Below are 26,555 nucleotides of genomic sequence, written 5' to 3'. Positions count from 1 at the left end.
CAAGCACGATGAGATGACGGCCAAGTAGGAAGGGTGCAGAGGGAAGCCAGCTTTAAAAAAATGTGACATAGCCGTCTCTCCCGAGTTCTTTCCCATACCTGCCAACCTCAGGGCTTTAATTCGTAAAACCTTCACGTCCGGGGGGGGGGGCAAGCCAGCACACAATTTTTTCTTTTTTAAATCGTGGCCAGTGCACAACACACAATAGTGCTGAAGCTTCTTCACACGGGGTGTCGCACGTGAGAAAACGCAGAAACAGCGAACAGCACAATTTCGCTGCGCCGAAGGAACGCAAGTATCATGCGGACTGAATCGAGGGTAGCGCGAATTTGTTTCAGAGCTCTGCCGGAGCGGCAATTAAGACTGGTCAGGTTGACGCAATCTTTCTAGACTTTTAGCAAGGCATTTGACATAGTTCTCCACAGCAGCCTAATATTAAAACTACATTCCATTCGCCTCCCACATATTCTTTCCTGGATAAGTGATTATTTAAATAACCGAAAACAATGCGTCGCTCTTGGTGGACAACAATCAGGCTGTCTTCCTTTCAAGCCTAGTGTTCAGATAAGATATGCCAATGACTCTTACTTCGCGAAATCTAGAGTGCTCAACATCAAATAGACCTGAATGATAAGCCTCACTAACATAGTGAAGTGGTGCAGTCGTTAGGGAATGCTTCAGATCCGAACAAGACTCTCTCTGCATCACTCGTAAAATGAATCCCATAAAACAAGCACATATTCTTGGGTCATCCCCGCTTAAGGAAGTCACTGCAGTCAAGTACTTAGATGTGACAATTACTCATGGAACGCCCACATTGACCACATCTGTTCATCTGGCTTAAGAAAACTTTCTTGAGACAAAAACTTCGGAATTCCCCTCCCAACGTAAAGCTTCTTATCTTTGATCAGGGCAAAACTCAAATATGAGTGTGTAGTCTGGGATCCGCATATTACATCTAACATAAAGAAGATTGAAAAAATACAAAGGAAAGCTGTTACGTTTGCAGAGTTCGTAGCAGTTTTAGTTGAAAAAATTCAAGGGTTTTCAAGGTCTTTCAAGGCCCTGGCATAGCAATTTCAAGGAGCTCAAACAATGTTGTGTTTAGCAGCTCAGACCAAAAAAGAAATTCTTCAACAACAAATTCATTCATTTTATTGAAAAAGAAACAAGGAAAGAGGCATATACCACCTTAAAACACATATCAGTAAACACACACACACTTCCTTGAAGCACACACTCGTTAAGCATATCACGAAAGCACTTGAAGTTTTTCTGCAATCGCACGATAAATTGCTTGAACGTCCTGCATCTTTTCTTTCGCAGTTTTTCTAAGAATGTTCGATTTCACAATATATGTGATGTCATTTGCTGCTTCAGCTTTTTCGGAGTAACTGCCTGCAGCTGCCGTCAAGTCCACAATAGTTTTTTCTAGTTTCTTTTTCTTGCGTCTGTTGGCTTCAATTTCATTTTCAATAAGGCTTCTCTGACTGCCTCAACTGCTGAGCTTCTTGCCGCTTCTGCTCCTTCAGGTACGCTTGGTACCGGTTCCAAGCGGCTGAAGTATATGTCCGCAGCTCCTTTGTTATTGCAGCTTTAAGGATGCCTCCCGCCTAATCTATGGCATCGCACACAATTCTTTGCGACACGTAAGACATTTCCTTCATGTTTTCAATGGAGATATGGCGATTAATGCTAAATCCTCTTTCTACAATAGTTTCACCATGACTTAAAATAAGCAGAACTGACCACACCCCAGAGGTTTGAGCATGAAGAACGGACTTCAAAAGATTGCAAAAAAAAAACTCATCCAAACTTTTGGAATGCTTCTCGAATGATCCAAGGGTGTGCTTTTTCTTCCTGGAGCAACTGTGTACTCGGCGAGAACTGCATCTCGCTGGTGCTCGCTCAACCGGTTTGCTTCATTGAGGGCACCCAAAACTTTCCTGAAGCCTGTAAGGCACTCATCCGGCCTTGAACACATCCGCACAGGATCTAAAGAAGAGAGGGCCCTAACAAGAGGGTATCTTGGTGGGCTTTTATCCAATATCTTCTTCGTTGCATTAATCAGAAACTGTTTGCACTTCATCTTAAATGCAAACACATCCTTTGCACTTATCTTGACAGCTTTCACAACTTGTTCTGCTGCATGACCAATGTCTACTTCATCAAGGGGAGCATTGTTCTTTGAATCATCGATGTCAATCTTCAAGAGGCTCAAGATTCCAGCAGACGCTGCTACCACAGAGCACATTACAAACCTTGTCATTAGTTTTCTCACAACACTTTCAAGGTCCTTTGCTAAAAAGAACACCAGAGGTTTGTCACCTTGGTATTCAGTCAAAAATGCTTGAATATCATTGCAATTCCCAGAGCAAATTGAAGCTTTGCTGGCGTCAGCGGATCAGCGCAGGCATCACACAAACGTTGGAATGCTGCAATACACTTAGGCAAACTTACTTGTTCCACTCTGGTACATTGCACATACTTGTTCACATGGGGCCACAAAAGAATGGCGTGCTCAATAACAGGTACCTTTTCAACTCAGCGATGCGAGACAAAGTTGAGAGGGTATGTTGTCTAACCAGTAACAGAGGCTAAGTCATCTCTCCGTGCAGGTGCATCGTGAAACAAGCCACTTAGGCTTGAAAGGACGGTATCCAGGCACCACTTGCTGGCCACAACACCTGCTCTGTACGCATTGTGCAGAGTGTGAAGACCACAAGTCTCCAACTCCAGGCACTGAACTTGATAGTTGTTCTGAAAGTGACTTTGCAAATTTTTGAAAACATTTCAAATTCACATTGGGCCCATCCATAGACAGGTGAATTATTTTTGTGGAAAACAATCCAAAGCACTCAAAAGCTTTTCCTGGATGTCTTCTGCCATACTGTGTCCCATGAAGATTGATGTGTAGTACCTGGTAGTTACACGTTCAGAAATGGCATCCCAGTACCACACGTGGATATCCATCTGCTTCCGCTGAAGGTAGTCATTCAATGACTCATCGAACAGGACGGCGTAAGAGCCGCACTGCTCTATTTCGCGTTGCAAACACGAGAGAAAATACGGCCGCTGGCCGTGACAAAGGACGTACGCGCATTTCTTTTCACCGCAGGAGAAGGCTTTCGCGATTTCGCTGTCGGGAAACATCTTTTGGAACAGTTCCCCTGTGTGCGAAGACAAATTGTATGAGTAGTGGGAAGCTACCACTTTCAAAGTCCACAGTACCTCAGCATCGGTCACAAGTTCGTTCATACCGCACGCATGACGCAAGTCTGATGACACTGAAGGCATGACGCTTTCCGGTCGCTCACTGACGGTAGCCACCACGTAGTTCCGAATCGAGTTTCCTTGCGCTCCATTTTTTACGTTTGCAATGTGCTTTGCGCTTCTCATGTGGCTTTTAATTGCCGACTCGCCCATGGAGGAAACGTGAAATGCTTTACAACACGCCCTACACTTCGCGCGGTAACAGCCCGAGGGATCCAGAGCAATCCACTGCTTATAAACATCATGGTCCAGCCAGGACCGCTGAAACTTGCACCTTCCTGGCATAGCGGAAAAACTTGGAAAGTTTTCTTCACAGCCTGTGAACCACACTAGCCACGAGGAAATGCCATGTAATTTTTCTGACTCACTCATTCTGTGCAGTGCCCGTCCTGCTTGGACCTAACCATGGTCTGCAGTATGTACCGAAATAAATAAAATAAACAAATAAACGGCAAATAGCTCGGCTGGCTGACTGACAAGCACAGTCGATAGCTGCCGTTTCGGGCTGCCGGCGAAGCTCAAAAAACGAAACTACGCGACCAGACTTTCTGCCTACAGCAGGAGGCCTGCCGATAGTCACACCTGCAGCTGCGCGCATGTCACAGGGGAACCGATAAGCAATGTGACATGCAGTTCAGGCCTGGGGACACATTCGTGCAATCGGTTAGTCGAGGACATCCAAATTGACCAATGCCAGTCCCTGGGCGTCCGAATAAACGAGCTCCCGACGACATAGTCTTACATGGACGTTTGGCAGGACTGTGGCGGCAGTCTGGATTATCTGAATTAACCGGGGTTGAGGACTAGGAATAAACGTTTTAGTTGGGTTGAATTAACTATGGCTTACTGAGAAATGTTCCAGCTGCTGCTCCTAATTTCACTTATGGTAGTATACATATCCCTCTCTCGTGGTGGCGTAAGGTTACTGCTGGCAACGTTGTGTGTTTAGCAGAATTTTAAATCGCAAATAAAATTTATTTCCCGTAAGATTTTAGGAAAGTTTCATAAAATTGTAAGACAGGTCAAAATTCATACATCTTACGCAAAAATCTGAAGAGTTGGCATGTATGCTTTCCTTCCTCTATGTGCATGAATAAACAAACTGGTTGCTAAATTCTACATGTCAGGCCACTAGTGCCCTAGGTTGCCAACTGTGGAAACGTTTTAGCATATTGCCAACTGAACACCTCAATGGTTCCAAAAATAGTTGTTTACCCGTCACCGCGTCTTTTTGGCACAGCTAAAGCGCAATAATGATCAATCTGGCACTTTTTTGGAGCAGACTGGCGCAAATGGCGCACCTGGAGCAGCACTGCATTACATAACAAGATGTGAGGCTTTTTTATTTAGTGATACCGCCCATCCTAAGTAAGGCTTTCACAGGAGTGGTAGCACAAAGAATACACCAGATATAAGTACTTGTAATAAAAGAACATAAACTGTTTGCAATGCTCATGTAAAAAACAATGGCCGTAATCAGCACCCTCTAAATCCTAACTAACAGATGCACTACACTAAATGCACTGAAAACGCATAAGCTCACAAGTTGCGGAAAACAAACAGCATCAATACAATTTATAAAGGCTTCAATGGATGTAGAATGCACAGCAGCATTCAGCAAGGAATTCCACTCATTAATTGCTCTGGGAAAAAAATTGAACTCTTTCGCTATCGCACCACAGGCCATCAGTCAGGGTGTTTCATTTCAGACTTTCCATAATATTTAAAACAAGGCTCTGAGTTAGAGCGCTTTTTCAGCATTGTATTGTCAATGGTGTAGCACATCAGAATACCACCAAGAATGTTAAAACTAGCAGGCTAGTTAACTAATAATGAACAGTTAACTTTTGAACTATTACTGTTACGCTTATAGTGTGTAATGGCTCGATCGGATTGATTCCGCAAAGCCGCTCTCATATACATAGATACATAGAAAGTAGCCATAAGTGTTTAGAACTAGGTCGTAGGATGTTTAGAGAGAGGCGCAAAGTCCTTCGATACAAAAAAAAGTAGCCAGTGTCTCTGGTGGCGTTTTTGTTTTACTTGATTTCGAGTGCTTTTATCTAAGGCAAGCAAGTTGGTTTTGTTAATGTAATATAAAACAAAAACTTGACAAAATGTATCTCTAGTTATTAACGCAATTTGCAGTATATTTACTCTTTGTCCAATCATCAAGCTCGCACAAAGTGATGTCATATCCGCTGCTAAAAACCGCCACTGTATGGTGAGACTGTCGGCGAAGATGTGGGTGAAAAAGCCGCGATTTTTTTCGAAAAAATAGATTGTGTTTTCTTGCATTCTGTATTCCCCCAAGCCTCTTCTTTTAGGTATAAAAAAATCAACGCCAATAATCAATGGGAAGTTAGTAAAAAATGCAATTAAAGCACACGCGGTGGCTCGTGAAAGTACGAATTTGACAAGTTTCGGGAACGCGGCATTTGACTCCACGGCGTCACCCACTCTTGCATTTTCGCGGGGAAGTAGGCCCAACCCTCTTCTACCAGAAGCCACTTCAGCAGCAGCACATTCCTGATAAAAATATGAAAGAAAAAGATAAGTTTCCCGCCTGAGCCTAGCATCGCGACTGGCCCTTTAAATCACATGGCATGATCGGAGCCCTTCCATTGGCTACGAGCATTCCAACGCACGGTCGGACGCAGACGCTCTTCGTTCTGCCGCCACCAAAACGTGAACCAACGCTTCTGCCCGTGTTTTTCTCCTTTCTCCGCCATGGATGTGACAGAGAAACAAGATTTTCGTTCACTGTTCCTGACAAGGCATCAGTATAAAGGAAGAGGCCTCTAGCACAAGCGGAGAGCTCCGATGATGGGAGGTTCGTCTGCTACTAGGCCTAACTGCGGCGACGGCAGTGCACCCGATTTGGATCCTTCAACTTCTTGCGGAGCATCGATGACTTCGTCAGTGCATCTGAGATAAAGACAAAGATGTTCGACGACCAAAACAAGCGTGAAAACGAGCGCGGAAGCACAGTTATCAGCGAGATCGGCATGATGCACGACCTCGTTACCAGCGCGGCGTACCCCGCCTGCGGACAATGTGATCTCTGTCAAGAGAATTTTTCCGCAAAACAGCAAGGATTCGAATCGTTTTTGGAACTGTACTGCCGAAATGACGCATGTCCGACAACCGTTGTTTCATCAACATATTCTTCTAGCCGCATACCTCGATCGTGCAACGGCAGTGATGAGGCGTCCGCCCGCGGCAGTGCACGGGATACCTTCGCAGTGAACACATGAAGTATGTGGTCACTACATGCGCGATCAGCATCGGACATGAGCAGCTTTTACGGTTTTGTGCGATTATGGGTTCTGCGAAACAGGTGCACCCCAAGGCTTTTACTGCTATTAGCAAAAAAGTGCATGCTGCCGCCGTGAAAGCTTGCGGGCCCATCGCCACAAAGCGCGAGCATCATGTAACGTTGCGGGCCCATCGACGCAACGAAGACCCGTCTGGAGGAATCTGCTTGCAGGGACTCTGAAAGGCCGACGTATGGGGCTGCTGCCTTCTAGCTTTGTGCCCTCTTCTGAGACATCCTTGCTGGCATTCTGTGCAAATTTCATTAGTATTGACTGACTAGTAGAGTAGGAAACAAGTTTTTTAACTTTCAAACACGTTTTTCTCTGTTCCTTATTTTGTCCCATTTTTAGAGTTTGTGCACTAAACTTTTTTGGAACTCTACTGCCACCTTGCGCTAACGGCCACTGTTTGCAAACGCGGAGTCCGAGCACTTTTTGTAGTCCAATCACAAAAAAAATTGGCATGGTTATGCTTCAGCATGTACTGGATTCAAAGAAACTACTTCCTGAGCTTTTACCAAACATATTCAGTAAGATAATTTCAAAAGTTTCTTGGTTGGGAATGGTAAAACTGGAACTTCACATTCGAAATTTTTTCTAGAAGAGAACATTAATGGAACACTATTTTTATGCTTTATTGAATTCTTCTGTTCATTGGGGGCAAAAAGAGCTAATTTTTAGTGTTATGTTGTGCTTCCTGTAGTCACCAAAGTGTGCATAAACATGCATTGTTTCTAGCATTGTATGGTATACAAGAAATGAACCAAATGAGCTATCAAAAAACTAAGAGCAGATTTGAAAAGAGCTCAAACTCTTTAAATGGTGCAAGTTTCATTGAGCTGTGACAAAAATTAAAGAAAAAGTCTTTCCGAGTAGCATCTCCCTTTAATGCTATCGCGATAGAAGTCAAAAGCCGCCTTGCGCCAACTGTACACTCAGACGAGGGACAACAGCAAAAGCAGTAAGTTTGACAGCAAGCAAGACGAAGACAAAGGTATGTAGCTTGCGGCACTCTGCATATGCACGCATGAACACAGAGGCACTGGCGGCTATACCACAAGCTCTGCTTTATACACACACACACACAAGCACAGAGAGCAGAGGCATGCCTGGAGCAGAGTGTAACTAAAGGAAAGCTGTGTACCTTTCAGCTCAGCATAGGCTCACACACGACGACGCGTTTGAGCGAGGTCTTGTTTAACTGATGACCAGCTATAGCCGGAATTGTGCAGGACCGTTAGCCAGACCACTAGCACCTTTGTTATCTTGTGCTGGAGGAAAGGCCACTTGCTGGAGAAGAGCACATGGCTCAAGCATCCTGTGACGGAAAATTTTTGCAATGGTTCCTAGCCACTTAGGCACTAAAGGGGGGACTGACAGGTTTCGAAAAGAAATATATTGCCCAATAGTCTCTACGAGGCCACACGCCTGTACGTGACATGCCACAACATCCGTAAGCAACACAGCACTGAACCTGGGCGGCAGCGTGTTAGATCAACGTTTGAGGAGGCAGATGGCACATTTTGGAAATAAACAAGACTGAGCATATGCATGCATTCTCGGGCTAGTACACTAGCTGAGGCAGGGATCCTGCATGTTGCAGTGCCGCCACAAAGTACATTCTGGAGATCAGCGGATATCAGTGTTTACTGCGCCGGAGTGACCGTCGTGACAAGTTGATAGGCTTCGCGTTTAGGCTGCGCAGGTCTCCAGAAAGCACACTTTTGTAGTCCACAGAAACTGAAGAATGCACGCACAGAGACGCTCCCCTGGTTACGCCCACGCAAGCCCCACTCGCACTCGAGGAACATCGTCACCACAAAGCACAGGAGGGACACCACAACTGCGCTTGAAGAAAACAGCTAGTGGCTGCCAGGGTGGACTCAGGGTGCCTTAGAGGCAATACGTAACAAGCTTCGGAAAGCTTTCAGAAGCGCAGACAGCATGTGACAAAGCATTCAGCACTCTGTTCAGATGGGAGCTCAGTAAAAAAGTGAGGAGTGTTTGAAGGTGGATCTGTTGGTTTCAGTTCTTCAATTACCGATGTAAATAAAAAAAAAGCAAGGAAAGTAAACAGTTCGCAGAAACTAAATTTGGCAGGCAAAAGACTGAGACGTGCGAGACGCATTTTGAAAAGAGAAATTTGTGCTCCGGTACCATTTGCTTTTGGAGAGTTTTTGTAACACTATCGGACCAGCCGTGACCAGTGTACTGCTCATGCGCCCAAAATAAAAAAGTAATTGCATTAGTTTTCTGAAAAAAGTAATTGCATTAGTTTTCTGAATTGCAATAAAATATTACTTTTTGAGAGCAGTAATTTGTAATGTAATTTAATTACATTTACGTGATTTGTTAGAAAGTAATTAGTAATGTAATTACTTTTCAAAAGTAATTTGCCATGTGTGGTCAAGGCATCACGTCACATGCTATGCATGCAAAAAATAAACCGCATGCCACATTTTTGTCACAGGGCTCCTTCAAATACCTAACTGAATCTTTGGCATTACCAAAAAGCATGCTTTGTTTTCAAATCGTTCCCAGGCTTGAGCAGAGGCTGTGGGGGCTAGGCCAATAAGGTCCACTTCCTCGGGCGGGCAATGGAAGGGCCTGGCGGCATTCCATTACCAGCGAGTGCGAAGCTTTACTACGCACACATCCGAGCACAGAAAAACCCTTGAACATTCAATGCAGTACTCGAGAAAACACCTTACGCTTGTTAGTATTGGTAAGAGGACATTTGTTGTTTCAGCAGCAACATTGGAACTCTGCGCATGTGAGCTCGAGCCATGTAGGAGACTTGACAAGAGACATCCATCCTCCTAGCCGTGGCAATGTGAAATTCGATAAAAGGGCTTAACAAAACCATAGCAGCTCACTGCATCCGCGAAAGGGCTGCGCCCATACCAACACTAAATAAGGCAAACATGGCCCAAAGGCTGCTGTTCCCGTGCCAGCGGAAACCCTCTGCATCGGTCGTCTAAAGACACAGGCATGCTGTCTTTCCCTAAAGTGCCCTCTGCAGTGCGAAGCGGATACAGTCACAAAACACAAGAAGCAAACTCCACTGTCGCGTCAACCCACCACCCTCAACACAGGCAACCACTCACCACTCTTGCCCACTCACGTCCAACACTCACCACTCATGTCACCACTCACCTCCAATCACCGCTTGCATCCACTGACAAGCCCAAGAGTTATTCCTCTGGCTTGTATGATACAGTGAAACACTAAATAGCCGATTTCATTTTACTGTTTTAGGTCAGTGAAGCAATACAGAACTGCCTAGACCATGGCCCATTAATACCAACTGCTGCTTTTTTCAAGCTCTATCCTACTACCGTATTTACTCGAATCTAGGCCGGCCACGATTCTAAGCCGAGACCCGAAAGTTGAAGGCCACAGAAAAAAAAAAACTTACCTCGATTGTAGGCCGGCCGAAAAAACAACACTGTTTATACCTCATTATCACAATTATTTTTATGACGCGACACGGCTGTTCTTACGTCGCCGCGCACGTGAAAGTGCGTGGCGCGAAACGACTGCACCATGTGCCTGTGCATAGGCGACTTGGTGTAGAGAGAGGAACTCGAGTGAGACACAGCGGGAAGCATCGTGCCTGCATGCTCTGCCGAAGCGAGATTGATGGCCCCGAGAGGGACCGTTGAAAAAAAAAAAAGCTGCCAAAGGAGCTTTGAGAGAAGAGGAGGAGGAGAGGCGGCGTTGGGCGAGGAGACATATGCAACGCCAGCCCGGGATCAGCCCCCGCTCATTCGTCATCATCATCGCTGACTTCTTTATCGCTGGCCTCCTCGAACAGTGCACTATCTTCACTGCCATCAAGTGCATTAGAGATGCAGCACTTGCGGAATGAGCGTGCAACCAAGCTTTCTGGGATGTCATCCCAGGCTGCAGCTATCCAAGTGGCTACAACTCCCAGTGAGGCGCGCTTTATTCGGCCTGTTGGTGTAAGCTCGCGCCGCTCTTCACTAAGCCAGTCCACGTAGTACTTGCGCAGCCGATCCTTGAAAGGCTTATTGAGGCACACATCAAGAGGCTGCAGCTGGCCTGTCATGCCGCCGGGTATGATGGCGACGTCGGTACCGGCTTCGGAAAGCGCAGCTTTTACGCCGTCAGTGAGGTGTCCACGGTAAGAGTCCAGGACAAGGAGGGAACGTTTGGCCAAGAGGGCCCCTGGACGCCGCTGCCAAACCATTCTGATCCACTGCTCAACCATATCGCTCGCCATCCATCCATTTTCGTTGGCGCGGACAATCACATTTCTTGGAAACACTTCCCGAGCTGGTAGAGTCTTCCTCTTAAAAATTATATACGCCGGCAGCTTGTGGCCATGCCGCCGTGCAGGCCAGCATTACAGTCATGCGCTGCTTTTCGTATCCGGCCGAGCGCACTTTCACTTCCTTGGCACCTTTTTCGTTCACGGTGCACGCCACTGGCATGTCAAACCATACCGGCGTCTGGTCAGCGTTTCCCATTTGTCCTACGGCGTAGCCGTGCTCCATCCTCTTCCTTATTACGAATCGCTGAAATGAGATCAGCTTCTCTTCGAAGTCGCCCGGCAGCTTTTGACAAATGGACGTGCGACGTCGGAGGCTGAAGCCAAAGCGCTTCATGAACTTCTGCAACCAGCCCCGGCTGGCTTTTGAACAGTTCCCGGGGGACGCCTCGCTCTCTCGCCAGCTCTCTTGCTTTGGCTTGCAGCACTTCCGTGGTCACTGGAAGTGCCGCTGACCTCTGCGTCTCCACAAACTCGGCCAGAGCTACCTCCACTTCTGGATGGCGGCCTTTCTTGGGGCCCGTGAAAGCCGTTCTCGTTGCCGCGCAAGCAAAAATTTCGTTACGCTGCCCCCTCCAACGGCGAACATTCTTCTCATCCACGCCGAAGTCCCGCCCGGCTTGAAGATTTGACGACTGCTCTGCAGCGACTAACTTTCCGCTTGAAGGCGGCACTATAATGGCACCGCCTGTTTGGTGCCATGGTGTTGGTGATAAAAACTACGCACGAAAACTTCACTGCTGCGAATGTGCTCACGCCACCGCACGAGAACAGAACAAGGCCAAAATGGCAGCCAGTGCTCATGTGTGCTTTGATCAGTATCGGCTACGGATAGCAACGGCTACGGATAGCAACGGCTACAGTGCTGTCTTTCGTTGGCGTTTTGTGGGGGCGCCACCTGCGTGCTACATTTATTCGTATTTTACGAATACGAAACCTCGAAACGAAATCCTCGAATCTAAGCCGATATAAGAGTTCTACATCTCGTTTTTTTTAAAAAACTATCGGCCTAGATTCGAATAAATACGGTATATAGACACTGGAGACCATATGCTAGCAATGCTGACGCAGAGAAGATTAATACACATCGCTCAAATTTAGCATTTGACGTGAACCCTTCACTAATCATTAACCCATTAATGCACTTCCGTGACCAACGATCCACCATTTGTTGGAGTTGTTTGATCCGCCAACCGACAATCAAACAACCATTCTCAGAGGCCACTGAAAATGATTGTTTTGATGTTTCCTGGATAAACAATACATCATAATATAAGGTGTTTACTTTCGCTTTACACGTGTTTTCCACCAGATGGACATAGTTGTCCACTATCTGAGGTGGTCTTTTTTTCATGGCAAAACCTTCACATTCTTGTATTATACAAAACAAGGCATCACGGCAAAAAACTGGTTTGAGGGCGGAGCAAATTCTTGATCTTGTGTGCGACAATGATGCTTAGAGCAACGTGTGCAATGATGTGTTGACGGTGATTACCAAAAGAGTGACAGTAATGACAGTAACGATGAAAAAAAATTTGTGAGAGCTCGAGATCCATTGGACTCTTCGCCACTATCTCTGAAAGGCGTGAAAAACTGACTGGCAATGGGAAGAAGGACGACAGGATGGAAAAAGTCAAGCACCCCTTCAGTGGTTGACCAGTTATCACGAGCCATCCAACTGCAAGTAAGTGAAAGTCCCAGTGCTCTGGGAATGTTCAACGCTCTCCTTGGAGACAAGATATGGGGCATCGTTGCATTAAACACAAACGCCTTTACTACAAGAAGCAGTGTTTGCATCCAGATCCCACATGGAATAGAACGCCAAATAAAATGAAAGCTTACTTTGCCATGTGTGTGCTGATGAACCAGGTAAAGAAAAGCAGCATTCAGCGACATACAGGCAGAGTTTTCAGGCACTATAGCGATATGTTCATTTCTGCAACAACTCCCTTCCTCAAAGTGAAGATGGGCTGTGGAAGATGCAGCCTGTGCTCGACCACATGCCAAAGTCCATCAGTACAGCCTATCATCCCGAAGAGAGCCCTGCAGTTGACAAAAACCTTATCAAGTTTCATGGACTGCGGTCCTACATCCTGTTCAACCCCTCGAAACTAGCATGAGCTGGCCATATAATCTACAAACTGTGCAGGACTTAGTGGCTCCAGCTCAAGTTCTCCAAGACTGCTACAACAGGGCAATTGCACAGCGAGGCTGTTATTGACCTTGTCAAACCTCATCTTCCTGACGGCCCCACTCATCATGGAAAACCGGCATTATTCGCCGGTACTACAGTAAAAGCTCGTTAATTCGAACCGACACCAGGGTCCCGGCACAGCCCTGTGTATTTCAATGGGGCAAAAAACTCCCGATAATTCAAACAAGTCTGCATCTACAACGGTTAATGCGAACTAGGAGCCCCTGGCTGACAACGCTCCTCGTAGATAGGATAAGAGAACTTCTTGTTGGGCTAGTTGGTAACTGACCATTGTACATTTAAGGCACCAGAACCACACGACACACGCACGAGAAGAGTACAGCACAGAGCACTCTGTCCCGTACTCGTGTGTGTGTGTGGTTTTGGCACCTTAAAAGTACAATGATTGTAGATAGAAGTTGGAGCCATAGAGAGCGAGTACAACACTGTGCAAATTTACTAGAAATGTAAAACAAGGAAACGAAAAGAAAAAAAAGCAGAGTGCACGATGCTGGCGGAGACCGCACTCCGGTGAATGCCATAACAGGTTTTCTCTGCCGGAGCACTCGTCCACGCCGCTGATTCTTCGGCGCAAGCCGTTCCAGGTTTTCGTTGTAGCGCGGTCGCTGGGTCGTGATCACGTGGTGTACACAACGCAGTTCCCCTGCCGCAGTCATGCTTTTTGTTGGTGCCGCGAGCTACGTGGACCGCAATGTGGAAACGTTGGAGCCCTTGAGTGACGGCGATATAATTGAGGCTGCATGCTGTCAGCAGATGCCACAGGGCTCGCATGCGATGAGGACAGCCAACAGTGATGAGTCCGACGGCAACGATTAGCCCATGCCACCCCCAAGTGCATGTGAAGTAGCGTCGGCGCTCCATGTTGCAGCATGCTACTTCTACGCCAATGAGAACTCTGACGTTTCTTTGGAGCTCTCTGGCACACTGCAGATGATGCTGGTGGAGTCTCAGCAAAAGCGCAAGCAAATGTGCATCAGTGATTACTTTTGTCAACCCTTCCTCATAAATAAACGTTTTGGAGCATGAGCAGCGTCATATATTCCAGCACTAAAGCTCGCTGCTCAAGCGAATGCATTCCACTACTTGTTTCTGGCACATAACTGGCCGATCAATTTATTTCATTTGCCATTAGGATCGCATGAATTTAGTTCTCAGAATCGCCCGCCACAAACGTGTAGGAGCACCTAGCTCGTGATAATGTGTCTAGATGAGACTATGGGTTCTGCCCGGGCAGCGGGGCGCAATTACCGCTTATTGTGGCACCCATTCGATAATTCGAACAATTTTCCGGTCCCCTTAGAGTTCTAACTAACGAGCTTTTACTGTATTTCGTCCCCTCAAAGAAGCTGGTTCGGACAATATGGGCACAGTTCGTCTGCACCGTAAGGACATGCCAAAAAAATTCAAGAAGGTGATATTGCAAAAAGACCAATGCAAGGCCCTTTTTTTCACAAGGCATCATGGCCCTCACTTAGCAATACAAAAAGCAGGTCACTATGCTTTCAACATGGCAAAATACAGCCACAGTGGAGGCCAAGGGGTTGAGCATATGCCTCGCACGCGGGAGGTGCAGGGATCGATCCCCAGTGGCGCCGGGTACCCACCGGTGATACAACGGGTACAAGCTTTCCCCTAGTCTGCTGCTCAGCTTATTTAGGGTGAAATGTTTGGGAAATGCTTGGGAAATGGGTCTTTGACCCCTCCTTGAGAAGTCGAAAATACCTTGTGCCATGGTGCATTTCGGCCATAGATGCCCTTGCGCCGTAAAAATCCATAATCATCATCATCAGTACTGAAGCCATGAGGCAAATCAAACATGAAGCCCAACAGCTGGCTTCCTTTCCAATCATGAGGAGATGCACTATAGCTGAACAGGGGAATTGGTGGTACTTTAAATGGAAATGCGGGCCAAAAACTGATTTTCATTAAAAATATGCCGTCCGTATTCCGAGTTTATGTCACAATAAAAAAAAAGCATACTAATCAGCTGCAGCAGCCACACCCCATTGGTCGAAACGCCGGGTCAGTTCGGTTGCGACTAAGCGGAGCCAGGATGTCACTGCGTTGCAGTTGCCGCAGCAAAACACCCAGCAGTGCTATAGCTCTTTGCCAGGAACTCGAACGCGACCAAAGGAACCGAAGAAAAATTCAGCCACAAGTTTAGTTGCACATCTGATTCCACTGTAAAGGGTTAAAACCAAAGTTTTATTTATCCAATGGACTTCATAAAGAAACCAATAGTTCAGATACCCTTTTTCTGCATCGTAAAACCGGAGGTGTACTTGAAGAAAATACCGTAAGCAACTACGTATGGCTTTGCAGCGAAAGAACGCAGCCGCTAAAGCCGTAGATCACCAATGCTAAATAAAAAGCAGCTATCTTGTTCACATAACACTGCATTTTACATTATCTTGAGGGTAAAAGGGAACGGAGAGGAAAATTTGTGGCATGCACTCACTCGATGCACAATGCACGCTCCGTGTCGTGCTGAACCAAGATGCCGTGACAACTTGCCATCTGCAACATCGCTGAATGCAAGTTGATGCTGTGATCGGACGGTTGTGCAGAGGGAATTTACATTTTTCATTTTTATGCAGGCACTGCAAGAACAGCGAGATGCCGCTGTTAGGTTTTAAATTTTTCTGCAGCAAATAAAATAAGTGCATTAAAAAAATCATGCTGTTGTGTTTCTCTTCATATATGTTTGGGAGACTTCGCAGACAAAGTTTTCATAGGTTCGCCATAGTACGAAGCGCACACACTGATGCCAGAAAACTAACTTGTAAGCTAACTCGCGAGCTCAATGCAGAGCCACACCAGAGTGGATCGAGAACCATAAGGGACGCCGAGAAACCACATCTGGCATGCCAAATGCGTCGGTGTAGTAGCATATCGCCTATCCATGCACATGAGCGGTTTCACGCTGCCAGGCACTACAAATGATCATGATGCAGGACGCTTCAACAGCTAATAGAGAGTTCTAGAACAGGAAATGCATGTTTGCGTGCCATAAACGCCAGCATTTTGCGGAACATTGTTTATGTTGCAATATTCAACGTACGCAGACGAGATAAATCCGGTGACAGTGGCGCCATCCGGTTTCAATGAAGAGAACAATTTCTACAACAAACCGGTGCTCGTTACGCCCAGGAGCTACCGAAACATCCAACGAAACAAAAAAAAAAACGGGCCAAATTTATCATTCATCCGATTTGTTATAGGCAAACTAAGACTAAGCAAAAGCTCCATACCCAGTTTAAAGCAAATTTGAGTGCCGAAAAATGCAGTAACATCGACAAGTTCACTTCGAAGGCTCCGCTTCAAGGTGCGCGCCGCCATGTTCGTTGTCCTTGAGCATCTGCTGCTATGTGTTGACATCACCGTCCAGTTTCTTCAACCCTTTTCGCTGCATCCGAACCACCACATCCACTTCCGGCGTTTCGACCGATCAGATGTGGCTGCTGCAGCAGATTATGGCGCTTTTTATTATGACAAACTCGAAATACGGACCCAGATGTGTTTTTGACAGCAACCTTGACCCTTCCTCTTTCATGCATCAAATCGCGGCGTCTCACAATAGGCTTGTGCAAGCCAGTAGGCCTATGCTTTTTCTCCCCAAGGATAGCTAGGAAGTATAAATAAAAAATTGGCGGTGGTTTAACTCTGGTGGTTTAACTCTGGTTAAACCTGGAGTGACGCGATAGCAACAGCTGGCTCAGTGGAATTTGCTCAGTTGAATTGCAAAGTCAGTCCTTCGCTGCTCCGTATCGCTGGGCGTTCCTTCTTCGTCTTCATCCCACTTGAAACGGTGCATGCGCACAGCTTTGGCAGCTCGGTTTCGCCGGCGCACCGCGCCGCCGGCAGCAGCAGCTGCTCCGCACCACGTGGCTGGTCACGTGACAAACCACATGACGAACCACATGAGCAACCACGGCGCCGCGCTGCCGGCAGCTGCACCGCACCACGTGACCAAACCACATGACAGCATGGCGGCGGAGCGACAGGTGGCGGCGCCGCCATGCTGAAGGTTTGAAATGCTACCGTAATGAAGCTACCGCTACAAAAACACATTTTCACCACCAAAACAAAGCACTTCACAGGGCCTTTAAACTACACGGTTCAATTTCGGCCATGCCAGCAGCTGCTAGTGCACAAAGCGGTCATAGCTCGCCTGCTGTTCGTGACGTGCAGCTCTTACTACGCATTCTGCAAGCTTTTGCAAATCTCTCATTTCAATAAATGCTGAAAAAAAAAAGAACCAGATTTTAAATGCAGGAAGTTGCGATGATGTTGGAACTTGCTGCCAAGTAAAGCAGCGTTCAATGCACGGCAGCTAAGCCTAACTTTGGCGGAGGAGATGCTTCCGATGCTTCAGAAATGTCGGACTCATTGAAACGCATTTGACACCATTCGTGCTTTCATTGGTGTGCATGACGACGACATCGCGATGCAGTTGTTGACCAAGTGTGAAACTCTCACGATGCTCATGTCCACTAAAAGGACGCAAGCCAAGATGACCGAATTTTTTAGAAATAAATGATATTTTTGAACAGTGCAGTCGGATATTAGTTTCTTGGGCTGATTTCGCACACAACAAAATTTCCGCTTCAACGAAATTTTTCGCGCACCCCGTGATTTCATTGTAGTGGGGTTCGACTGTAGCCCGCTAAGGTGGCTCAGTGGTTGTGGTGCTCGGCTGCTGACCCGAAAGACTCAAGTTAGATCCCGGCAGCGGCGGTATGGAGGCGAAATTCTAGAGGCCCGTGTATTATGCGATGTCAGTGGATGTTCAAGAACCCCAGGCGGTCGCAATTTCCGCAGCCCTTCGCTATGGAGTCTCTCATAGCCCTAGTCGCTTTGGGACATTAAACCCCCATTAAACCAAACATACTCAACAGGCAGCTAACTGCGGCGTGCACGAATGAATACTGATCTTTGGTAAAAACCAAACTTTAAAAATTTAATTTGCCATGCAGTTATCATTTAGAGCCTAAAAGTCCAACCGCTAGGTATAGGGTCCCTTGCCCTGCATTTTGTCCAATTTCCAACTTTCAATAGTTTTTCTCAACTTATTTTAGGCCTAGCATGGCTTCTGTGCACAAAGTTTCAGGTACTTATTGTAGTTCGGGACCAAATTTGGCATGCATAACTTTAAGGTGTGCAGGATTAAAGTATCTGGGTTTTGATGCAATCTAGTACTTTTAGGGATGAAACAAATTATTCAGGCACCGGCCACTGAAAAACGAAGATATAAAATTCTCAAAATTGTGCATGCCAAATGAACGCTATTTTTGCTTAGCTGTACTCACTGGAGTGTTGGAAACAAGAAAAACCATTTTTCACTGCTCTGCCATGCTTGCCACTATGTCCAGTAGTTGCACAAAAGCACAGTTTTTCACGTATGCATGGCACTCTGAACATGAAGGCATCAAGCCACCTTGGAACTAAGAACAGATTTGGAAAGAATGTCAAGCTGTACAAGTGGTGCAGTTTTCATTCACCTAGCATTAATATTACAAAAAAATAAAGTTCTCCAAGTAACATCTTTCCTGTAAGGGCAACAGCGTGAAAGAACTCGTCCCATGTTTACACTCCTACCGTCCACGTCTTCGAGCGCTGTTGCCCTTAAAATAAGGAGATTAGAAAAGGGTACAAAAAAATCTTTTACAATACAGATATCACTGTCTATAGCAGCTACGTCTTATTTGTTAAACCAACAAGCTTCTTCACACAGACAGACTGAAAGTCAACCTCGCAGGGGAGATTTTCGAAGCTGCCATTTTCTCCAGTAATGCGATGAAACCGGTATGTCGTAGCTACTTCAACGTGACTGCAGGCCTCAGAGTGGGTTTATTTCCCTTGTCAGATGCCGCCAAACAAAGTCCATGAGAATCCTTCTAGGCAGTGCTTAGTTTTTTAAGCACACGGCAATAAGCCAGAGCTGATGGCAGAGTAAAAAATGCAAATTTGAACTTCACATGCCAGTATGCGTCACTGCTGTTTCACACACGCAAATCGTATTGAGAGGCATGATGCAGTGAGCAAACAAGGTTCTCTCCGATGTGGTCAGCGGAATTTGTCGAGATTTTAATACCACACCACACGCAGTGAACCAGCAGAAAAATTTCGGTTCGGAACACCAGGTAGGAACACCAAGAAGGGAATGGAACCCCAGCAGTTAATCCCAAAAGCCAGCTAACACTGCACACAAAGTTGTTCGAAATGTACACAGATCCCTCACCTCTGCTAACTTTAAGTCTGTAGAGCGCTCGTTTCAAGCATGCCAAATGCTTATTGTGCCAAACAAAGATGCAACACTGCAATAAAAATGCCACCTCAACATATAAAAAGATATGCAGCTAAAAATTAAAGGTTTCCTAATGGGTCACAAAATGCCTTCGTATGAGTCACAGCAAATGCCTTCGCAAAAATTTCCTAATTATCTAAAGTCAGTAGAGACTCGCCCTTCACATAGCCAGCTAACTGCATGGAAAATACGCAAGATACACCAAAGAAACAAGAAAAAAAAACTGTATGGGACTAGTTTGGCTACCTTTTATCCATTCAGACATGCAGACATTACCTTGATGGCTACATAAGACCTGCAGTCTGGAATGGCAAAAGACTGAATACCAGAATTGTGGAACTAAAGTAAATACCTTTACTACTGCACATTCTGGTCAAGCACTATTATAAGATGCAAATTCCGCACCCAACCAAGCTACAGGACTGCTTTCGCAAACATATCTCGAAAAGCAGCAAAAGTCGCCCCGACAGATCATTTTCAGTCTCAAAAACCACAAACAGTACTTAGAAAGGCCTCCCTCAACTATTAATATCTAAAGTAGCAACTGCACCCAGTCCATGGTGGAAGAACACTAGCGTATTCTTGCACCGAGCACTGCCTGCAGAATATAGGAAAGAAAGCTGGTCGCTAGACATACCTTTGATGCAGGCTGTCCTTGTGAATGCGAAGTAGGTGATTGTGAGTGTTGCGACTGCTGCTGTGGGCCACTGCTACACAGCGAAACAAAAACGCCAAAATATCATGCTTTGTTCAGAGTGAGCACACAATTTAAAGCCAATAAAAAACACCACAGAGCCCCTAACCTGTTTTCTTCGGGCGACTTTCCTTTCTCTTTTCCAGCACTCCCCCATCCTTGGCCTCCACTTGGAACTAAACTGATATTAGGATTGTTTCCACTGTTCTCACTCTTCAAACTTGGAAGGTTGACAGGAGGTGGCATGCGCCTCCCCGCACCAACTTTCCCCAATGACTGTAAGCCATGTTTGGGGGCCGCTGTAAATACGAATACAAATGTTACACACATCCATACCTATTCCCTCATCAATAGTATACTCAGCATAGAGCTCAATCAGTCTTCAAGAAACAGATTTACCTCATGTGCATTCATAACAATGAGGGCATACAATCAGTCTTCAAGAAACAGATTTACCTCATGTGCATTCATAACAATGACTGCATACATTAAACACAAACCAGCATAACTTTATTTCTACCACGTCACAGCTCAACCCACACAGCTTACACAAAAAAAAAATCAGGTGATTATGCAGAAGATAAGCAGACACCCATCAACTGGCCTATCAAGGTAGACCACAATGCAATACTAAAAATGTGAATGCTATATAATGTGGCCCTAAAATACAGTGCTAACACAACTCCCTGATGAAAATATAACAACTGCTTGAAACAGCTTGCGGTGTTGCGGTGCTTAATGCTCAAACAACACCTCAGCTGACTCACCCGAGGCTTTTGGGTTTTCTAAGCTTTTTCCTTTGTAGATATTATTTATGTCCAATGCCAGATACTTTGGCTTTCCTTTCTCCCCCTTTGAAGGTAGCCCCGGAACCGTGGACATGCTGACGAGGAGAAGTCATTGAGCACTTTGCTGCACTGCACCCAGGGAACGGTCCGCTCCCTGAGAATTCAAGAAATCAACCTTTGTTACAATTAAGACACCCGACCACATATATGTCGCTGTTTTTACAGCCTGGTCACCCGACACAAGCTATGGGGAGGAAAAGCAGATGCAAAACCAGCTGTGCAGCTCCGAAAGTGCAAAGCATTTATTTGTAGTTACACATCCTAAAATTAGGCAGCTAGCAAGTTTAAGCAACACCTTTACAGTTCATTAGTGAAAAATCCATGTCCAGACAATTACTAAAATCAGCACGCCTTCACTGCAAAGGGTGATGGTCTCAAGCAGAAGTGCTCAAGTCTCACTATCACTGGTTTTGCACACGTATATTCCAGTGCCAGAATACCCGAACCACAATGATTACAAGAGCTTGGGTGTCAGACAGCCATGACTACAGAACCCCAGTTAGTCCACTCGATCTAACCCTGGTATCACACTTCCCAACAATACAACAGAAGTATTGTTACTTCATGTTCGGGCATTTCAGAAAGTGCTACGCATTTTACAGCAGCACTTTTTGCCACTCCACGACTGCCATTCGCGAGCCTTCCGACTTTCAACTCATTTTTTCCGCCCTACCAGCAGCTAAAACAGCTATTCATCGCGATACTGATTAAGTTCATACCTCTGCCCAAGCAAATTTGAAGCTAATAGGGCTCTATTAATAACAAGCGGTCCGGCTAAACGTTAAGCCTCTCCTGGGTTTCACGTGCAGCCACATTACTATTCCCTTCACAAATGCTTTCAATCGTCGGAACACTCAATCTCAGAGATAAATTCTTCGCACGCATATAATTCGTTTCCATCATGCGCAATCCCTGAACATTTCCAGGGCATTTCCGCAGCGCCCAAAGCTTACCGCTACTAGTTGTTACTCAAATGACAAAGCGCAAGTTAGCAATTCTTCCAAAGGGAAAAACATTTCATTCGCAGAGCGAAGCATGTCAAAAAAAAAAAAAGCAGGGTTGGCTGCAGTACACTCGGGCATGTGTATTTATACAGCAGACCCCAATGTAAGGCTACCGGACAAGTCAATGCACCCAGCAACAGTGAGGCGAGGCCGATCGCCCTGACCGTTAATACGCACACGCAGATTCATCGCTCTCATTACACCTCTTCCGAGTGTTCCGAAAAATCCTGTTGCTCAGGGCCACAAAACTTAATGCACAAGAAGGCGCCACAACATCAATGTCATTCCAAAACGTCATGCGTGCGCAGTGTCCCCAGTGACAAAAGGCCGAACTCGGAACTGCGTGTTACAAGCTACACTGCTCTGGATCGGAGTAACTTCAGTTCATACTCACAGGTCCAATAATACGACGCATAACAGCAACCTAATGCCACGCGCAGCGCAAATGACGCACAGGGCATGAAAAGCTACCTACCTGGTGTAAGGAAAGGACGACGACCGTTACGGTCCTTACAATGAATCGAGGCCCCGGTGCGATTAGGCCTAGATTTGCAGGCTCAAAAATAAAAAAACTTGTGTGTTTTCCCCCACACACCTAACTCAGCCAGACTTCTCTTCAATACACAGACGTCCTGTGCAAGGAAGAATGGTGCACGGGGAGCGCAAATTGCAACTTCAAGAAAGACATTATTCCGCATTTCAACCACCCATACAAAAAGCCAACTTTCAATCGCGCCCCTTCCGTACTAGAGCAACGATACAACACAAAAATATTTACGTACCTCGGCCCGTCCTTATGGGTTCTGTATTTTAGTAAGATGTGTCTGTTCTTGTGAATTTTGCAGGGGCGGATGGAGGCAGATTTCTGACAATTAGTTCAAAGGACGACTCCCCCAACTCCAATCCAAAATGGCGAACAGGGACGATGCAGCGTTTAATAGCTGAAAACCATGACGTCACGTATAGTGCCTCCCATAGTGCATCGCTGCATGGCAAAAGAATGCAGTGGGTGTCAGGCTGGTATGGCTGGCACCAGCAAATTTCCTTTCAATGCTTTGTGCATCGCAAGGCGAATTATCTCAAACCCAGGTTCCCTGCGTATATGTCAGTAAGTGCACATATACGCTCATATTGTGCAACTTGTTGCCATGTTATAATGTTTTCGCTTTGCTTAATCTTTAGAGCAGCCCGATATTCAACTTCTGGTTTCGTTTTCGTAGTAGTGGGTCCAAAAAACCATCCTAACGGAAGAATTTGTGACACTCTTTTACTCACCAAACTACCTGCATAATCGCGCATGCACTAGCCTCTCTATGGCAGCTCTTCTCACAAGAACAATAAGCTGAAATAAAGCAGCAGGTAGCGTCAGTGTGAGCTTTTGGTTTTGGCGCACTGTGAACAGCATTGCGTGCTCAATCATTCGAAGAAACATTTTGCTTTATTCAACCCGGTCGCTGTTCCAACCACGACACCAGTGTGACGCTTCCAAAATGGCCGCCACGTACTCGAACGCGCGCCAATACCTGCATGCATGCACATTCCATTAGCTGAGCACGGTTCCCAACCAGATTTGTTTGCAAAGAAAATGAATGGGCCCGTTGTTGCGAGGCGTAGCTACCGAAGCATTTTTCGGTATGTGCAGCCGGCACTGCACTGCAGCTCGCGGGACAGTCGGTGTCCATTTCTCGTGCTACTCGAACTGTCAGTCATGCAGTATTGGCATGTAGTGCTCACGCACAGTCCTTTCAAACGGCACACACCCTGAGGACGCCCTCGAGCAACTGTAGCAAAAGCTCTGATAAAAAATACCCGCCCAGGGTGCTTCCCGAACAACGCTAGAACAAATCATTCGCGTTAGGACATCACATGTTGCATGTTCAACCAATCTGCCACATAACCGCATGTGCAGAGCTATGGAAGACTGCCCTAACTCGATTCGCGACATTTCCCACTCACGCAAGATATTTTCTGCTCGTCTTTCGTGCTCTGACCTGTGCAGTTTCCAATGACAGGCGCAATCATGCATGCACTGGAAACGTCAAAAGCGTTTTTTTTTTTCTGTTGCTGGACGTTGCGAGTTCTATGATCATTATCGAGAACGTGCTAGGCAAGAAATGGCAAAGCATCGAATACACATACCTGACATCTAGTTATCAAATGCGTGTTCTCTGTCTCATGGGCACACATGGCTGCGAAAACAGTTTATCGTACCGTTTTCCCAGGTTAAACGAGTGAATCTACAAGGCACTTTTCCTGTTCGCAGATTAGCCGCAACACCATGTGTTACACGAAGTAGTGAGATCTTCCATTTTAATAGTCAGAATGTCCATTCACTTTTACTAGTATATTTCTATAGTTTATTTTCTGGGGCAAGGAAAGCACGTGGCACCTCGATAAGTTGCTTTAAGACGACTGGAATTCCAAGATCAAGTCAACCTGGTCCTGGTCATCCTGCAAAGGGTGAAAATAACACGATGAACGGTTGAACTATGAGAATCATGACAATTTCGCAGCTGAAGTATGCATGCTACCAATTCGTTGAGCATAATTCCCTTAATTATCAAATCTTTGTCAGGACTTTACAGATCACGAATACGGTTATAAGCACCGGTTGCTGATGCAAAAGGTGATGATTGCGTTCGCGATTTAACCAGCACTGCACTTGCGTATTGAGCTCCCTCACTCAATTAGCGCACGGACATTCAACTAATAGCATGATTAAACGCCTACACATGTGCACGAGAGCCTATAGACCATCTAGATACGCCAGACGTGGTAGGCTGCGTCAAACGCATATGTAGTCACGCATGCAGTACAGGTCGTTCAGACCACGACATATTCCGTAGCTGGAAACGTCTGCGCATGAGCTGAACAACTATATTAGGAACAGTAAAAGCGTGAGGACTTAACTTTGAAAGCACAGTACTTTAAATCTGTTCTCCTTTTATAAATTAGCAGGTGGTATGTAAAATGCAATTAAGCAATCCACGTCCTTAGTGGATCATATTTGCATCATAGCGGCACTTGGGAACCATTTGGTGCATGATTTGAGGAGCTAACGAAACTTCGACAAAGCTGTTATTCAAATTAAATAAAAAGGATGAATGACAGCAGCTTAGGGCCATACTTCTCAGCGCTATTCTTTAATACTTTTTTTGATACTCATTCGTTGGCGTAGTACCCAAACCGCTTTCCAAAAACGTTGATCCAAACCAATGAATGCAAAAAGCCCTCTTCATCGACATCGATGCGACAAGCAGTGATCCATCCATGACAAGTTTATGGTTTCTTCGGCTGACGGCAGTCGTGGAGTTTTCCACGCACTCGTGCGGTGCTCCACGTTCGGCTGGATGCCACTCGTGCAGTGCCTTACGTTCGGCTGGGACGAGCACGACACGAGTGCGCGCCACCGTGGAGACCGACGGTGGAACGCGGTGCAATCCCGTCGTGCAGCTCGCGCTAGCAGACGTCTCGGGCGGACGATGCTGTTGGCGCAGACAATATCACTACACAGTGGCCGATAGGAAGCATCGACGAAGAGGAAAAAACGCGAAGCATCACAAGTGGGCATATTTTAAAGAAATGTTGAATATTGTAGCGGCTGCAATGCATTTATTCGCGCTGCAATCATGCAGCCACCGGCCGGCGAGCGCTGTGCCTTGATCGTTTGAAAAAATTAAAGGTTCGTCAATATTTTTAGTGCGGCGAACGGCAAATGCGGTTCATCTGCCACGCCTGCACTTTATGACATCATACTTTTTGTCAACGTGAGCATAGGTTAAAAGATATATCAATACAGTGACAATGGGGAGCTGAGATTGGATTGAGAATCGTCGGCAGATATTTTCGGAAGTCACTCTAGCTGCTCTAAAGCGTATGCATCAAAACCAGCGAGCATAACGCCGTGGTGTGTCTGACAAACCTGCACAAGCACAGTCGCAGTATTTCATGAGCATGGTCGTGGTTCCCGCATTGCCCACCGTCGCTATGAACGCCGGTCCTGCGCGCTGTTACTGAAGGGGTTGTCGCTAACTGTACAAATTGCTGACTGCAGTCGTTGGCGTCGGCCGCTCGTAAAAATGGCCTCTGAGATCTGTGAGAGTCTCAGAGGCCACGGTGAACAGAGGGCAGAAAGAGCAACGGCACTCTGAGAATGTTTTGCACGTTCGGCTGAGGTGCAAGTGGACGTGCCACTCGTGTAGTATTTGACGTCACTTCCTAATCACCGGCACGGAGGCAGTGCGGCTGCCTGAAGAACATGCCTGAAGCGTCAGAGGTTTTTCTGCCCGCCGTAGAGCGCGCGTCCGCCGTATGACGGCGCTGTCAGATGATTCTCTGTCATGATATTAATGATATTTAATGATATTTAATGAAGAGGGCGGCAAGCATAGAATACAGGAGTTCGTGCTAAAAGTAGTGAATGAGTACAAGTATCTTGAGGTGTGGATAAATAACAGTGTTGAGTATCTGACAGAGCATGAAAAATATGTAATGAATAAAGCTAGTAGGAATGCAGCTGTCATGAAAAATAGGGCACTGTGGAATTACAATAGGTATGAGGTGGTACGAGGGATCTGGAAAGGGGTGATAGTCCCTAGCCTGA

General features: G+C 46.1%; 1 protein-coding gene across 10 annotated transcripts in view; it reads right to left on the bottom strand.

Annotated features, from left to right (window-relative positions):
• LOC144114939 (uncharacterized) overlaps window positions 1-22,912 on the bottom strand; it is a 145,920-nt gene extending 123,008 nt beyond the window's left edge. For 5 of the 10 annotated variants that reach the window (XM_077648968.1, XM_077648973.1, XM_077648977.1 and 2 more), the window contains exons 1-4: window positions 22,735-22,904; window positions 20,868-21,042; window positions 20,210-20,399; window positions 20,044-20,116 (exon numbers count right to left, since the gene is read on the bottom strand). In XM_077648968.1, the coding sequence (XP_077505094.1) occupies window positions 20,044-20,116; window positions 20,210-20,399; window positions 20,868-20,982 (378 nt within the window). In that variant the 5' untranslated portion in view covers window positions 20,983-21,042; window positions 22,735-22,904. Of the gene's footprint in view, window positions 1-20,043; window positions 20,117-20,209; window positions 20,400-20,867; window positions 21,043-22,734 lie in introns of all 10 variants that reach the window. The other 5 variants (XM_077648972.1, XM_077648976.1, XM_077648970.1 and 2 more) reach the window with 3 other exon arrangements.
• Window positions 22,913-26,555: the final 3,643 nt, after the last annotated feature.

The sequence above is a fragment of the Amblyomma americanum genome, chromosome 1 (genome assembly GCF_052857255.1).
Source record: "Amblyomma americanum isolate KBUSLIRL-KWMA chromosome 1, ASM5285725v1, whole genome shotgun sequence".
In the NCBI taxonomy this organism is placed as follows: domain Eukaryota; kingdom Metazoa; phylum Arthropoda; class Arachnida; order Ixodida; family Ixodidae; genus Amblyomma; species Amblyomma americanum.
This window is presented reverse-complemented; position numbering and strand designations above follow the sequence as displayed.